This window comes from Sparus aurata, chromosome 6 (assembly GCF_900880675.1).
Source record: "Sparus aurata chromosome 6, fSpaAur1.1, whole genome shotgun sequence".
Lineage (NCBI taxonomy): Eukaryota > Metazoa > Chordata > Actinopteri > Spariformes > Sparidae > Sparus > Sparus aurata.
Genome location: NC_044192.1, coordinates 35,225,395 through 35,242,096, shown reverse-complemented (window position 1 = coordinate 35,242,096; position 16,702 = coordinate 35,225,395). Strand labels below are relative to the sequence as shown.

The window sequence follows — 16,702 nt, the reverse complement described above, 5'->3', positions numbered from 1 at the left end:
TTTCATGTCCGACCTGAAGACAGGAACTTCCTGCGCTTTTTCTGGTACAAAGATAACGACCCCAACGAGGAAGTTATTGAGTACAGGATGAAGGTTCATATCTTCGGTAATAGCCCTTCTCCGGCTGTTGCAATTTATGGCCTCAGACGTGCGGCACAAGAAGGAGAGTCGGAGTATGGATCGGATGCTAGGGAATATGTGGAAAGGGACTTCTACGTTGATGACGGGTTGAAGTCATTACCCACCGTAAAGGCTGCCGTTGATCTTCTACAAAGAACACAAAAGATGTTAGCTCGGTCTAACCTGAGGTTACATAAATTGTAATGAGAGCATTTCCTCCTGAGGATCATGCCAGTGGTCTCAGAGACTTGAGTCTTGGTGTTGACTCCTTACCCATCCAACGTAGTCTCGGGATCAGCTGGGACCTCAAGAGTGATACATTCACATTCCAAGTGTCGAGTGACACGAAACCATTCACACGTCGCAGAGTTCTATCTACAGTGAACGGTTTATATGATCCCCTTGGTTTCGCGGCACCAGTCCTCATACAGGGAAAAGCTCTGCTTCGAGACCTCACAGTGGGTGCTTGTGACTGGGACACTCCACTGCCTTCAGAGAAAGGGGAACAGTGGGTACAATGGAGAAAGTCACGAAAAGAACTCCAGCATCTTCAGGTCTTTAGGCCTTATATGCAAGCACCTCTTCAGTCAGCAAAACGCAGAGAGCTTTGTGTCTTCTCTGATGCCTCTGTGAAGGCCGTGGCCGCGGTTGCCTATCTGAGGGTCTTGGATGGGGATGGACGTTACCACTCAGGCTTCATCCTTGGGAAAGCAAAGCTTGCTCCTCGTTCTGATTATTCTATTCCCCGGCTCGAACTTTGTGCAGATTTTATGTCTTCGTGAACAACAGAGTTCAAAGGATAAGAAGATGCTCCCACCCACAACAGTGGCACTATGTGTCTAGTGAGCAGAATCCAGCAGACCACGCAACAAGGTCTGTCCCAGCAGCTCGTTTAAAGGATTCGACGTGGCTTACAGGTCCAGCATTCTTGACGAAGCCAGAGTCAATCACCTCTAGTACCAACACTTTTGACCTCGTAGACGTTAGTGACGATGTAGAGATCCGTCCCCAAGTGTCAACTCTCAGTACTGCCGCCAGAGAGGTCGGTCTTCAGTCACAGCGCTTTGAGCGCTTCTCTCACTGGAAGTCTCTCTCTCGGGCCGTCACATGCCTCATACACATAGCTCGTCTCTTCAAGAAGGACAAAACTCAGGAGTCTGGTTGGCATCATTGTGGAAAAGCCTACACTGTGGATGCTCTGACACAAACTAAGAATGTCATAATTCAAGCTGTGCAGGAAGAAATGTACGCAAAAGAAATTCAGTGTATCAGAGATCATAAGGATATACCAAGAGACAGTCCCATTCATAAACTGAATCCTACCATTGATGAGAACGGCCTTTTGAGGGTAGGTGAGCGACTATCTCAGGCAAAGATTGAACATGAGGAGAAGAATCCCATCATACTCCCAGGGCGGCACCATATTGCGACTCTGTTGATAAGGCATTATCACGAGCTGACACAACATCAAGGACGCTATTCACGTGGAAGTCATTGAGTCTATGGACGCTTCTTGTTTCATAAACGCACTGAGGCGTTTCATAGCTATCCGTGGGCCAGTCAAGCAGATACGGTCAGACAGGGGAACCAACTTTGTGGCAGCCTGTCGTGAACTGAACATGCTTTCCAACCTTGATCAAGCAAAAGTGGAGAGATTCCTCACAGATCAAGAATGTGTTTGGATTTTTAATCCACCCCATGCATCACATATGGGGGGGTTGTTGGAACGGATCATCGGGATCACTCGGAAAATCTTGGATTCCATGTTCTTCCAATTGAAATCTCCAAGTCTTGCACATGAGGTCCTTTCCACTTTGATGGCGGAAGTGACGGCTATTGTGAATTCTAGGCCTTTGGGACCAGTGTCCACAGATCCGGAAGAACCCTTCATACTTACCCCTGCAACAGTACTCACCCACAAAACAGGCTCTCTTCCAACTCATCCTGAAGGATTGGACAACAAAGACCTCCATAAGCCACAATGGAAGCTAGTGCAGAGTCTGGCCAACACATTTTGGGACCATTGGCGTAAGCAATATCTGTTTACACTGCAACCAAGACCAAAATGGCAGTCTGAGAAACAGAACATTACAGAAGGTAGCATGGTCCTCATGAAAGGTTATCAGACCAAACAAAATGAATGGCCTCTGGGACGCGTTAATAAGACCTTCGCTAGCACTGATGGCAAAGTCCGTAAAGTGGAAATCAAGACCACGGGCAAGGATGGGACAAAGTTGTTCCTTCGACCTATATCGGAGATAGTCTTGCTCCTGCCCGCTGACAAGATAGAGGGATGAAACTCCTTAAATGTAGAGAAGTGAAGCTGTGGTATGTTAAGATACCAGACGGGGAGTGTTATGTTTGTAGGAAGTAGTGTGTTGTAAGATTTAAGATGTTACAGTTCATTTAATGTGTACCGTGTCTTTAAGAGACCGTAATCTCATTGATAGAGTTGTGACCTAAAGTCTTGCGAGATTTCAGCTAAGAAGAGCATGGAGGACCGTGTGTGTTCTTCCTCCATCCACCAACATCCGCTCCATGTCAGCCTTTAAAGAGCATTGTCGGTAGGCAAATCATTGGTCTGATTCATATCTTGCATCTTCTTTATTATTTGTCCAACTAATATTTCATATGAAGAGTAATTCATTCATATTTGATTGGTTAATACATAGCCATGTGAATCGGCCATGTTTTAAGTTGTTGATTGTAAACTACATGTGGACGTGAATGTAGTATCGTTTATTAATACTTACCTTGAAGGTCTTATTTTGTTGTTTTTTCCTGTGAATATAAATAAGAGGATTTATTTATTATTATGTATTATATGTATTATTTTGTACATATGTTTACATGTGATGTGTGTTCTTTTACGGTCTATGTACAGACAACTTACCGCATTGTATATTTTACAGTTTTACCCACCTCTTGATGACAAATAAACAAGTTGAATCAGACATCGACTTCTCGTGGTGATTGGAGGAGGAGTTAGCTGCCTGTTAGCTCATGCAGGGAGCATGAGAGCAACAGAACACCTAGCATTTGCCTATACTGCCTATGCCCAGGGCCGGCTCTGCCCACAAGATATTAAAAAGGACATAAATGACAGGGGTGGGAATCACAGGGTACCTCATAGTATGATATGCCCACAATACCGATTTTATCACAATACAGCAATTCTGGGATTATTATTAGATTGCAAGACAAAGTGCATCACAATATCTGTGCAAGTTTTTCAGTTTATAAATTAAATTTACACAATTGTAGAACTATGAAATCAAATGTATTTCTATATAAAATGCACATACAAAATGCACATTTTATGCTTATGTTTTTATAGTGTAATAAACTTGTCTTTATATAAACCTTGATACATTTTAGAGCTTAGCTCTATATTGTGGGCAAACAGACTTGTTCCTGTTTGTTGAGGACATTTCAGTCTCATCCAAGAGGCTTCTTCAGTTCTGAAGCCTCTCACTTCGTATAACCATGACAGAGAACCTTCATCAACAATTTAGTGCCTGATCATTTTAAAGCATGACAATAAGTTTACCAGCTTGCTTTACATAAAGCTGAGACCATCGTAGTGCTTTGAAATAACTTATATTATTTGAACCTATTTACAGCAATTAATCAGCATGCCCAGAGGTGGGTGCACTTTTCTGAGCAGCAAATAACACTGGTATGAATCTTGTGCATTGCCATTGTTTGTAGCACATGGGAGTGCATTTCCCACTTGTTATCAATAAAATGGGCAGTGATTGTCATGTAGGAGAACATGACCTATTCAGTCCATCCATGTGTGGTGAGCACAATTCTCTCTGTAGACTGCAGTGCATCCTTCACCCCTCCTCCTCTTGTCTCATCATTAAGAACTGGAGTAGCTGTTTTAGTGAAATGCCTTATGCCTTAAACTATCATTGTGTCTGTTGAACCATTACCAAAGCAATGTCCTAAAACTTAATGCTGATACTAATTTTAACAAATACACTATGGAGTTAACATAATTGTTTATTGCATGCTTACATGCTGTGGAACAGTGATTATATTATATAAACAATACCTGTTTATATAATAAAACTCACTTTTGCAGAAGCTGGCTGTAGAAAAGACATTGATGTCTCTGTAAATGTGTTAACACTGGCTCAGTTTAATTGAATAATAGAGTATTGATAAATTGGCTTGTCAGTGTGAAAATCAGGCTGGAGATTGGAAACATTTTGATATATCTATTGTGCAGATGTGCGACAGGGGAGGCATGGCATGAAGTGATGTTGGCGTGTATGTATGGGAAAAAGTGTGACCCCAAGTCGGACTACCTACCTGGGGAAGAGTACACCTGTGGATCCAACTTTGCCATCATCTACTTCATGAGCTTCTACATGCTCTGTGCCTTTCTGGTAAAACAACACACACATTCACATGTTCTCAACTGACATAGAGCATACAGAGAAACTAAAAATGTTTTAAGCTTGCACATTCAAATGTTCAAATGCAGCTGTCTTCACCGGCTACATAAAATCATTTCAGTCATGCAGCATGATCTAAAGATTGATTGTATCCAAAGGACGATCAAGCAGAGAAAGTCTAAGAAACATCAGCAAAACGTCCTATCCACCTCATTCCTAGTCCTCATGATACCTGCACAAATTTTGAGCTTTACTTCTGGTGCCTCCTATCAGAACCAGTGTTTTCCACAGCAACAGGATCCAATCATTGTTCTTAAAATCACTGGTAGGGTTTATCATTCATTCATGAAGATCAGGTTTATCAAGTGAAGACTACCAACACTATTATTACAGTTTAGCCCACTTAGCCAGGGTTCAAGTTACGTGGGAGTGATGAAAGCTGAGCTCACATAAGGTAGAGTCTTGGCTCCAATGACGGCAGCAAAATCACACGTTTGTTGGGCTCTCATAACTTTCCAAGAACTATTATTTAAATCCCCAAAAAATAAAAAAAAGTGTGTGCATATATATATATATATATATATATATATATATATATATATATATATATATATAATTTGATTAATTAATTAATTAGTGGGTACAGAAAGTATTCAGACCCCTTTACATTTTTCAATCTTTGTTTCATTGCAGCCATTTGCTAAAATCAAAAAAGTTCATTTTATTTCTCATTAATGTACACTCAGCACCCCATCTTGACAGAAAAAAACAAATGTAAAAATTTTTGCAAAACTATTAAAAAAGAAAAACTGAAATATCACACGGTCATAAGTATTCAGACCCTTTGCTGTGACACTCATATTTAACTCAAATGCTGTCCATTTCTTCTGATCCTCCTTGAGATGGTTCTGCTCCTTCATTGGAGTCCAGCTGTGTTTAATTAAACTGACTGGACTTGATTAGGAAAGGCACACACCTGTCTATATAAGACCTTACAGCTCACAGTGCATGTCAGAGCAAATGAGAATCATGAGGTCGAAGGAACTGCCCAAGGAGCTCAGAGACAGAATTGTGGCAAGGCACAGATCTGGCCAAGGTTACAAAAGAATTTCTGCAGCTCTGTAAAAATACTAAAATGATGTTTAAAACAGTAAAAGCGGTCCAGCCTGGCCAGAGACAGGGCGTTGTCTCTGCAGTGAGTCCAGGTGTACTGTTTGGTCGTGCTGTTAAAACCTCTCCACACATCCTTCAGTTCATGAGTCTCCATGAGACTGCAGTTAAAATCACCACCCAAGAATAGATAATCATCAGCACACTTGTGTACAACATCACATAAAACATTTAAAAAGTTCATCCTCGCAGCACTTAAAACCAGAGCATAAACACAAATAAAAACAGCCTTTACATTTTCATATAGAGCGTTCACCCTTAAAATGTGTCCAGACATGATGTCCATCACCTCCACAGAGCGAGGAGTAAAAGCTCTGGAAAAGAGGATCCCCACCCTGGCACTGTTGGACCGCTTGTGGCTGAGGAAGACCTCCCCTGGCCACTCCCTCTTCCAGTCCCACTTGTTGGCATAGTCACTGTGTGTTTCCTGGACAGACGCCACATCCAGGTTTTTTAACTGGAACAGTTTAAAAACAGAGGCTCTCGTTGCGGCACTACGTGCCCCATTAATGTTAATGACCCAATATTAATATTCGCCATGGATTCATTAGATTCTGCGGCTCTAACAGAGCGACAGACAACAACTAAGAGGAGGACAGGCTTTTAACATTTTTACAAACACGAAAACAGCATCATCATCCACAGCTGTCTCTATTCTGTTTCTTCTGCTCAGATACACCATCTTTGCACTCCCCACAATGAAATTAAGAAGCTGGCATTTGTCTTTTTTCTTCTGAGCATACCTGTAGCCCAGAAACATCTGTTTTGAACAAATGGTCCAAAAAAATGTTCCAACATCGCAAACAGAGGCAGCAGTCGACAACACTCCATGAAACAATGAAAAACAGTCTCACAATGAGGACAAAATGGACAGAGATGACCCACATCAGAGTTAATGATAGACACAAATGCATTCACAGCAATGATACCATGTTAAACCCTCCACTGTAGGTCAGCAGCTCTTTTGATCAATGGTGGTTTGTACAGCGCTCTCCATTCAGGTCCAAACACCATCGCTCAGGCCTAAGTGAGCTCTCCATGGAGTGTCAGTTCTACCATTCAGTTTGTCCCTCTGCAAGACTTTGACAAACATTTTATACACTAATTATCTATTTGCATCCTGAAAAGATAATTCAGTCCCTGAAGTCTGGGGAAATGCTCACAGAAGGGAAAACGTCGTTCTCACCAGGTTTTATAAAGCCGTCACAATACTGCTGTAACAAAGCCCGCTCACTGTCGGCTTCTCTCTATCTGCTGAGCAACACAGAGACAGTTCAAGTTGATTTCACCTGTAAGCGACAGGCAAGAGGAGTTGCATTGTCCATGTTTGCACCTGCAAGCTGAACTACATGTCCCAGAGTCACCACATTAGACAGACAGAACTGCCTGTGCATAGTCGATCCCACCTGACAGCCTGGACTAAAATGGGTCCCACAGACTACTGGTTCTTGGAGCAGCCAGTACACTGAGCTGTGGTGTCCCAGCCTCTTCTTCTTTAAGAAACTCCACACCTTAAACAATCCACGATAAAAAACAGGTAATTCCTTTCTGTTCTGCTGCTTTAAATCAATTAGAAACAAAGATCTGTTGAGTCCAACTCCACCTAACCTTTTTAAAATGGTGCACGCCAGCGGCCTCCACATTAAATCAGCAGGGCCACACAGAAACCTCTGTAAGAACTGGAACCTGAAAGTAGCCCCCCTGCTGCTCAGGTGGATCAGGCCCTGTCCTCCTTCATTCCTTGGCAGATACAGCACACTCTGAGGCATCCAGTGTAGTTTGTCCCAAAAGAAATCCACAAGAAGAGCCTTGATCTTTGACAGCAGATTAGGTGGGGGATCAACACATGACAGGCGATGCCATAAAATGGACGATACTAAATTGTTGATAATGAGAACTCGACCTCTGTATGACATTTTTGTTTTAATCCATTTAACTTTAACTTTTTGGAGAACATTCTACCAGTTATTAAAAACAAATGAAGGATCACCTAAAAACACTCCTAAATATTTCAGCCCCCCCGTCTTCCAGATCAACCCTCCAGGCAAACTGGGCTTTTTCTCCACTCCACCAACACTGAGAGCTTCACTTTTGTCCCAGTTGACTTTGGCTGAAGATATTGAGCGGAACTAAACAACATCTCTTACCAAAACATCAATATCCTGCTGGCTGTCTACTAGGATGACCACGTCATTTGCATAGGCTGACAACTTTAAAGGTGCATTGCAACCTGGAATAGTCAGGCCCTGAATGTCAGCTCTAAGTTTGTGCAACAAAGGCTCAATTGCCAAGGAGTATAACATGCCGGAGAGGGCACAGCCTTGTCTAACTCCCCTCTGAACCTGAAACGGAGCACTCAAACCACCATTTATCTTCAAGATGCTCTGAATGTCACAATATAAAACCTTTATCTTATCAATAAAACCAGGACTAAAACCAAAGGAACTCAATGTAAGCCATAATGCATGTTCAACACGATCAAAAGCTTTTTCTTGATCAATCGATATGATGCCAGCTTTGAGGCTAAACAGTTTACTGATCTCTAAAACGTCACAAATTAAAATGATATTATCAGAAATCAGCCTGCCTGGGACACAGTAGGTCTGATCATACTGAATCCCTTGTTCCATTTCTCTGCTCAGCCTGGTCGCCAAAACCTTGGAAAGGAGCTTGTAGTCGGAGCAGAGCAGCGACACAGGCCTCCAGTTTTTAATGAGCTGTAGGTCACTTTCTTAGGCAGTAAGGTCAGGACCGCTCTCTTACAACTCATTGGCAGACCCCCTCTGGTGAGACTGTCTCTCAGTACTGAAAGCAGAACCCCCCCCCCCACCACCACCACCAAGACCAACCAGAAAGACTTATAAAAGTCAACAGGTAAACCGTCTATTCCTGGAGCTTTCCCACTCTGCATGCTCTGATCAGAGAAGAGAGCTGCTTCCAGCTCTACATGACTCTGCTGCTCAACCTGAGGAGGTCCACTGTAGAAACGTTCAATGCTTACATTTAAACAGCTCACTGTAGAAGTTGACAGCATATTTTCGATTTCAGTGTGATCAGTCAGCACCTGCCCAGTGTCAGACCTTAAGCTATGAATGAACCTCTTCTGTCCATTCTTACGTTCCAAACCAAAGAAGAAATGTGATGGAACATCCATCTGAGCTACATTTTGAAAGCGAGACCTAACCAGAGCCCCCCGAGCTGAGACACCCAGCAAGTTGGCTAAAAGAGGCTTTTTTACTTTCAGTGTCTCCATATGGTTCTGATCTCCGGTGGCCTCAGCTAGGTCTCGGAGTTCCTCCACTTCAGACTCTAAAGCCCTTACTGAACTTATCAAGGTCCTTGTGACATTCTGAGTATACTGCTGACAAAATTGCCTAATTTGGACATTACCAAAGTCCGACCACTGTTGTTAAAACACAAACTCCAGTAAGGCAGTGTTGAAATGCCAGTAGGCACTATTGGGTTTTACACATTTTGTAAATAGAAGCTGTCACAAGAGAAACCAACATGGCTGATAACACAACTTTAAAATACATTAAAATGATACTTTAAACAATAAAAACGATCGAGTCTTGCCATAGACAGTGAGTTATCCTTAGCATGTGTCCAGGTGTATTGTCTCTGCCTGATATGAAAGCCTCTCCACACATCACACAACTCCCGAGCCTCCATGAGGTGAAGCAGATGAGTGTGAGAGGTAGCGTGAGGCTCTGCATGGTTTCTGTCTAACCTGCTGTCCTCAGGACAGTTAAAATCTCCACCTATAAATATGTATTCCTCATTACATTTCTCAATCACTTCATTTAAAACACCTAGAAACATGACTCTCTCCACTCCCACAACTGGAGCATAAATATTAATGAACACCATTTTTATGTTTTCACACACTGCTCTTACTTTCAACAGACGGCCTTTAATAACTTCTTCAGTTTCTACAGACTGAGGAAGAAAATTTCTAGAAAAAAGAATTCCAACCCCACAACTGTTACTAGTTTTGTGGCTTAAGAAGGTTTCACCAGTCCACTCTGTTCTCCAGTCAGTCTCATTATCAGGAGTACTGTGTGTCTCCTGTACCATAATAACATCCAACTTTTTTGAGAGAACACAGCTTGAAAAGAGACGCCCTTTTTCCATCATCTCTTGCTCTGTTTATATTCAAGCTGCCTATTCTTATGTCTCCCATAGGATAGAAAAAAAGTGTGAAACAAAAAAGAGTGAACAAAACAGGCAAAAAAGGAAAAACTATTTAACTCATTCATCATCATCCAACTGCTTTTTGACCTTTTGAAGCAATTTCTTCAGGTGGTAAATCTCCTGGTCAGTGAAAGCTTTCTCCCCCAGAGCTCCAGGGTTTTTCTTAAAAGCCTTCACTGAATCAATGAACAGTTGTAGATCAGGAAACACTTCCTCAACTTTAACATTCCTGGTTCCTTAAGTGTTTTGCAAAAACTTCTTAATACTCATTAAAGACTAACCACTCCTGCTGTTAGCCCACGTCTGTGAGGAAGCTACAGACTCATCATCACTCTCCTCATCAGCTTCACTTTCAACTGACTGCAGACAGTCACTGCGAAGAGACACTTTCTTCACTTTCCCAGAAGGCTGACAAGCATCACTGCTCACTTTTCTCTTCATATCGTCTTTAACAGAATGTTCACCTATCTGCATTTCACCTTCCTCCTCCAGCAGACATTTTACCTCTGTAGTTTCAGTGTGTGTGTCAACTGTGTTTCTGTTTCTACTGTCAGTGTGTGACTGATCAGTATCCTCCACAACAGCACTTGAACCAACAGGAACCAGACCAGCTGTACCTGAATTGACAGATCTTAGATCAGCAGCATCTCGATCAGCAGCACCATTATCATCGAAAACTGTGCTAACAGCACCTGAAGCACCAGCCTGTGAACCACCAGAACCTGAACCAGCATCCCCTTGATGCTCAGTCTGTTCTGTGTTCTGTGTGTCTTGTTGTTCTGGACCTGCTGCTGCAGTCTCATTATTTGCGCCAGCATCTTTTCTCTGTGGACAGTTCCGGATGAGGTGACCCTCTACTCCACAGCCAAAGCACTTCATCCTCTCAGAAGACGCATAAACAATATAATCAAAATCATCTACTCTGAATTTCAACATCAAGTTTAACTCTTCAGTGTTGTTTTTCAGAATCATAAAGACCTGCCTTCTGAAGGAGACAACATATTTCAGATGTGGAGATTTACAGCCCAGAGGAATCAGTTTGACTGGAGACATTAACTGTCCGTGTCTCATTAGTTCTCTCTTCAACATTTCATTACTAATGCATGGAGGAACTTTGGACAGAATGATCTTTTTAGCTGGATTAACTAGCGGCACTACCTGAACAAAGGTGTCCTGGATCACTACACCTCGTTCAACAACCGTGCTTACTTTATCAATACTGTCCAAAAAAATAACGACTCCATTGTTCATCCTTAATGCAGACTTTATATTGTCATAACTGACTATTTCTCCGATTGCTAAACTGTAATCCTCCACAAAGCAATTAACAGTCGGACAAAGTTTGAATCTGTGTCTGCGTGTGAGCGTCTCCAGCCCCACGCTTCCAACTCTGTGAGTCGGCATAACTTCCAGCCGAAGCCGGTCGTTACCGCTCCACTAAAACTGCAGCACAAAATACAACTGCAGTACAAAAACTAACAAACAAACAAGCAAACATACAAATAAACATACAAAGATAGAAGCACACTCACTCGCTGAATCGCGCACCCACTCTCACCGCCTGACACTCTTCACACACTCAGAGAGTGGATAGATAGATAGACAGATAGATAGACAGATAGGCCCCGCTTTAATTGTGCACCCCCAGAACTGCGGCTGGCTTCAGTAGGGGTAAGGCTGTTGCATTTGAATGTTTTAATAGTTGATTGCGTAAGACTCCTCAGACAAATCAGTATTTCTCTAAGCTTTAAGACATTCATGCCATGTTATACTTCACTTTCACAATGATGCCAAATCATACATTCACTGCCAATTAAGTACTTACATTGACTTCACAGATCATCAACCTATTTGTGGCTGTCATCATGGATAACTTTGACTACTTGACACGTGATTGGTCAATCCTTGGACCCCAGCACTTGGATGAGTTTAAGAAAATCTGGGCAGAATATGATCCTGAGGCCACGTAAGTGTGTGTGTGTGTGTGTGTGTGTGTGTGTGCATGTGTGTGTGTGTGTGTATGTGCGTGTGTGTGTGTGTGTGTGTATGTGCATGTATGTGAGTGTGTGTGTGTGTGTGCATGTATGTGAATGTGTGTGAGTGTGAATGTGTCTGATTCTAATAGTAGTGTGAGTGAATTCCTACTGTCTGTCTCTGAGACCTGTTGCTTGAATTATTACAGTACAGGAATCTGTTTGGGGACCTGTACAAGCTTGTGTACGGTGTACATTTTAGGACATCCTCAGGATCAGGCTTCAGCGTCAGACCTCAGATGAAAAGATATAAGGTTTCAGGAAAAGCTTTGTCACACTCGCACCAAACAGCCACATGAAAAATAGTCATCGGACCAAAAGGACTAAGAAAAAAAACTTCTCACACTTAACTGCCTCAGGATCAGGCTTCAGTGTCAGACCTCAGATGAAAAGGTATAAGGTCTCAGGAAAAGCTCTGTCACACTCGCACCAAACAGCCACATGAAAAATAGTCATCGGACCAAAAGGCCTAAGAAAAAAAAATTGTCACACTGAACGCATCAGTAACTAAGTTGTTACACTGAATGGTATCAGGAAAAAAATTATCAGATTGAACGGCATCAGTAACTAAGTTGTCACACTGACAGGTATCAGCACAAAAGTTGTCACTCAGAACGGTATCAGGAAAAAAATTATCACATTGAAGGGCATCAGAAACAAGTTGTCACACTGAAAGGTATCGGGGAAAAAAATTATGACATTGAACGACATCAGTAACTAAGTTGTCACACTGAAAGGTATCAGGATAAAAATTATCACATTGAACGGCATCAGGAAAAAAAATATCACACTGACAGGTAACAGAAACTAATTTGTCACACTGAAAGGTATCAGGATAAAAATTATCACACTGAAAGGTATCAAAAACTAAGTTGTCACACTGAAAGGTATCAGGAAAAAAATTATCACATTGAATGGCATCACACTGAAAGGTATCAGGACAAAAGATGTCACATTGAATGTCATCACACTGAAAGATATCAGGACAAAAGTTGTCCCATTGAACGTCATCATACTGAAAGGTATCAGGACAAAAGTTGTCACACTGAACGTAATCACACTGAAAGGTATCAGGACAAAAGTTGCCACCCTGAATGGTATCAGGAAAATCAGTTTCCTACAGAGGTCACATAAGTACGGTGGCCGACAAGGGCAAATGTGCAGTAACGGCAAACGTTGCAAATACAGAAACAATGCAGAACCAAAGACACGCAAAACACATGCAACAACAAAATGCTGCAAACAAAGAAACGATGCAGAACCAAAACGACACAAACCCCAAAACACATACAATAGAGAGGTGTAGCAAGCTTTTCAAAAGTACGGGGGATGGATATATATATATATATATTACACAAAAGACAAAGAAAATATATATTTGACCTATTTTGGCCATAAGTGGTCGTATTGACCGCACATCATTTTGCAGGGTCTCATTAACAACGAGACTCCACATTTATTGTGCTTCTTTGCGAATTTACTTGCAAGTTAATTAATCTAGTTGTATAGCCTGGTTGGCATGCGCAAACATAAACGGTAGTTCCCCCTCCGTGAAACAGCGTGCGGAGCTGTTCGGTGCTGAAGAGATGCGACTCTGACTGTGTACCAGGGAAATCCGAGGAAGAATGTCTGCATACTGAGCACCATGCACACAGGTGTGGGCACCTTTAGTGGGGCGAAGGCAAAACCAGAGTCTGTGATGTACTATAACAACACCAATACTGTGTGGACGTCCCAGACCAGATGGCGAGGGCGTACTCCGTCAAAGGCGGTATGGAAGATGGCCAGTGGCGGTCTTCTATAACATCCTCCTCGACCTGGCTGGGATCAATGCCCGCATCTTATTCAAGGAGCACCAGCAGCAGGAGAGCCCGGAGGAAAGTCCTGCAGCAGCTGGCAGAGGAGCTGAGGGCAGAATATATGGAGGGGAAAGCGGCCGCGGCAGTCGGCACAAGGTGGGCAGCAGCGGAAGCAACCACCGCAGCAGCAGACACGGAGACGGAGGCAGTGCCGGTCTGAAAGAGCTGCAGACGGAACCAAACCTCGGACACTTGAAATGCCACAAGCCCGTGTGTGGTGACTGTGAGGAGAGCGGAGGTAGTCTGCAGACTGTGACCAGTGATCATTTTCTAGTATTATTGTTATTATTATTATTTTAAGTGTTAAAATAAAATGTTTCATAATCAAATAAGTTATTTTTAATTGTTAATTTTCTTGTTCTGTGTTTTCTCTATTAAAATCTTGTGTAAATATATGCAATAATTACGGTTTACTATGTGCATGATATGAATATTGATAAATGTATAATTAAGCATGTTAAAATGTACATATTGGTGTTATTTCGTTTTTTAAAAAAATATCATGACACAATGAATGCATTCATCACTCAGTTGGGTATTTACATGAGAGATTATAGAGTTTAATATCTAGCGGTCACAATGACCGCTTATGACTGTTCTAGTAGAGTTGGAGTTCAGGCCCTTCTAGTGTTAACAAGAAGCATTTTGCTTATGCAAAAAAAAAAAAAATTATAATAATCTGTTTAAACCAGATATATTATATTGAGGTTTGTGTCGTTTTGGTTCTGCATCGTTTCTTTGTTTGCAGCATTTTGTTGTTGCATGTGTTTTGCGTGTCTTTGGTTCTGCATCGTTTATGTATTTGCAACGTTTGGCCGTTACTGCGCGTTTGCCCTTGTCGGCCACCGTACTTATGCGACCTCTGTAGGAAACTGATTTTCCCGATACCATTCAGTGTGACAACTTTTGTCCTGATAACTTTCAGTGTGATGATGTTCAGAGTGACAACTTTTGTTCTGATACCTTTCAGTGTGATGACGTTCAGTGTGACAACTTTTGTTCTGATACCTTTCAGTGTGATGACGTTCAGTGTGACAACTTTTGTCCTGATACCTTTCAGTATGATGACGTTCAATGTGACAACTTTTGTCCTGATACCTTTCAGTGTGATGACATTCAGTGTGACAACTTTTGTCCTGATACCTTTCAGTGTGATGACATTCAATGTGATAATTTTTTTCCTGATACCTTTCAGTGTGACAGCTTAGTTTCTGATGCCATTAAATGTGATATTTTTTTTCCTGATACCTGTCAGTGTGATAATTTTTTCCCTGATGCCGTTCAATGTGATAATTTTTCTCCCCGATACCTTACAGCAGCGGTCCTCAATAGGCGGCCCCCGGGCCGCATCCGGCCCGCAGGCCTCCTGTTTGTGGCCCCCGTACTGTTATTCCTTCACCATGTGTTTTGTTTGGGTCAGCACGTGTACACCGGGACTTGTCTCCATGCCAACGATACAAAGACAACTGGGTCACTCACCGCTGCGATCGCAACTTTTAACTTTCACTTTCGTTTTCGGAGCAGTTCGCGTATTCACATTTTGCCGGTGGCAAGAGATTGAAATGGCGTGTTCCAAGTAAACTGCTATAATAAAGTGGACAGTGAGAATCGGCAACTTATAGAAGTAAGAACTTAAAACTTCTATTCATTCTCCCTCAAACCAGGACAGAACTCACGGATCTGACAGTGCAGCAGTGACACACACTTACGATGTTTAACATGTTTTAGCAAGTCTCATCATACTTTATCACCTGTAGCGTAACGGACGGGGAGTTCCTCCCGGCAAACACCCTTTCACTCACGGTGCCAAAATTTGTATCATCCTTGTTAAAACTCAACATCATTTAATCAAAGAACAAATGACGTGAATTAACCCACAACCATCTTACATATCATCTTATTCACAAACACTTTCACGAATCATAATTACACCAACATCAACAGAATACCCAAGAGTCATTGCGCCACAGTCCACAAGGGGCGTTACAATATGCCAGGAGAAGCTGTGATGAAGATGAAGAGACATTTCCTCAAAATTCAGAGATAAGCACAACACAAATAAATGCACTGAAATCGTCATATCAAGCTGCAAGCAGGATTCTTGTCACATCTGTGTCACAATGAAATAAAATAATGCATGATGAAGTGATGGACACAATGTCTGAAGGCAAACAAAAAGAGGAAATATTCAACTATGTATTTTGATTTATGTTAAAATGGAAATTACATTTTATTTTTGTTCGTATTTTGTTGTTTAGAATGAAAAGGACATTTTGTTTTGAATATTACAGTATTATTGCATGTGGCCTGGCCGACCTCAATACATGGACCTTTGAGTCATTGAAAAAAATCTTTGTGGCCCTTTAAGATTTGTATTTGACTACCCCTGCCTTACAGTGTGACAACTTAGTAACTGATGCTGTTCAGTGATAATTTTTTTCCTGATGCCGTTCAATGTGATCATTTTTATCCTGATACCTTTCAGTGTGACAACTTAGTTTCTGTTACCTTTCAGTGTGAACAATTTTTTCCTGATACCTTTCAGTGTAACAACTTAGTTACTAATGCTTTCAGTGTGACAATTTTTCTCCTGAGGTACTTCAGTGTGACAAGTTTTTTTTCTTAGGCCTTTTGGTCCAATGACTATTTTTCATGTGGCTGTTTGGTGCGAGTGTGACAGAGCTTTTCCTGAGACCTTATAACCTTTCATCTGAGGTCTGACGCTGAAGCCTGATCCTAAAATGTACACCGTACTTGTGTGGTTGGGGAAGGCTTACAAATCATTGCTCTTATTTCATTATATGGCACTGTTGTATTAACCCGTCGTTGCCTGTTGAACACGGGGGAAAGATTACAATGAAGGACCACACTCATAGAGATCAATATCGAGATGGAATAAGATGGTCATGAAGCCATTGAA

The 16,702-nt window shown here is 41.9% G+C and overlaps 1 protein-coding gene across 5 annotated transcripts in view; it reads left to right on the top strand.

Annotated features, from left to right (window-relative positions):
• LOC115583819 (dihydropyridine-sensitive L-type skeletal muscle calcium channel subunit alpha-1-like) overlaps positions 1–16,702 on the top strand; it is a 277,692-nt gene that overhangs the window by 189,389 nt on the left and 71,601 nt on the right. For all 5 annotated transcript variants that reach the window (XM_030421006.1, XM_030421010.1, XM_030421011.1 and 2 more), the window contains 2 exons: positions 4,358–4,517; positions 11,729–11,856. In XM_030421006.1, coding sequence (XP_030276866.1) covers positions 4,358–4,517; positions 11,729–11,856 — 288 coding nt within the window. The remainder of the gene's footprint in view (positions 1–4,357; positions 4,518–11,728; positions 11,857–16,702) is intronic.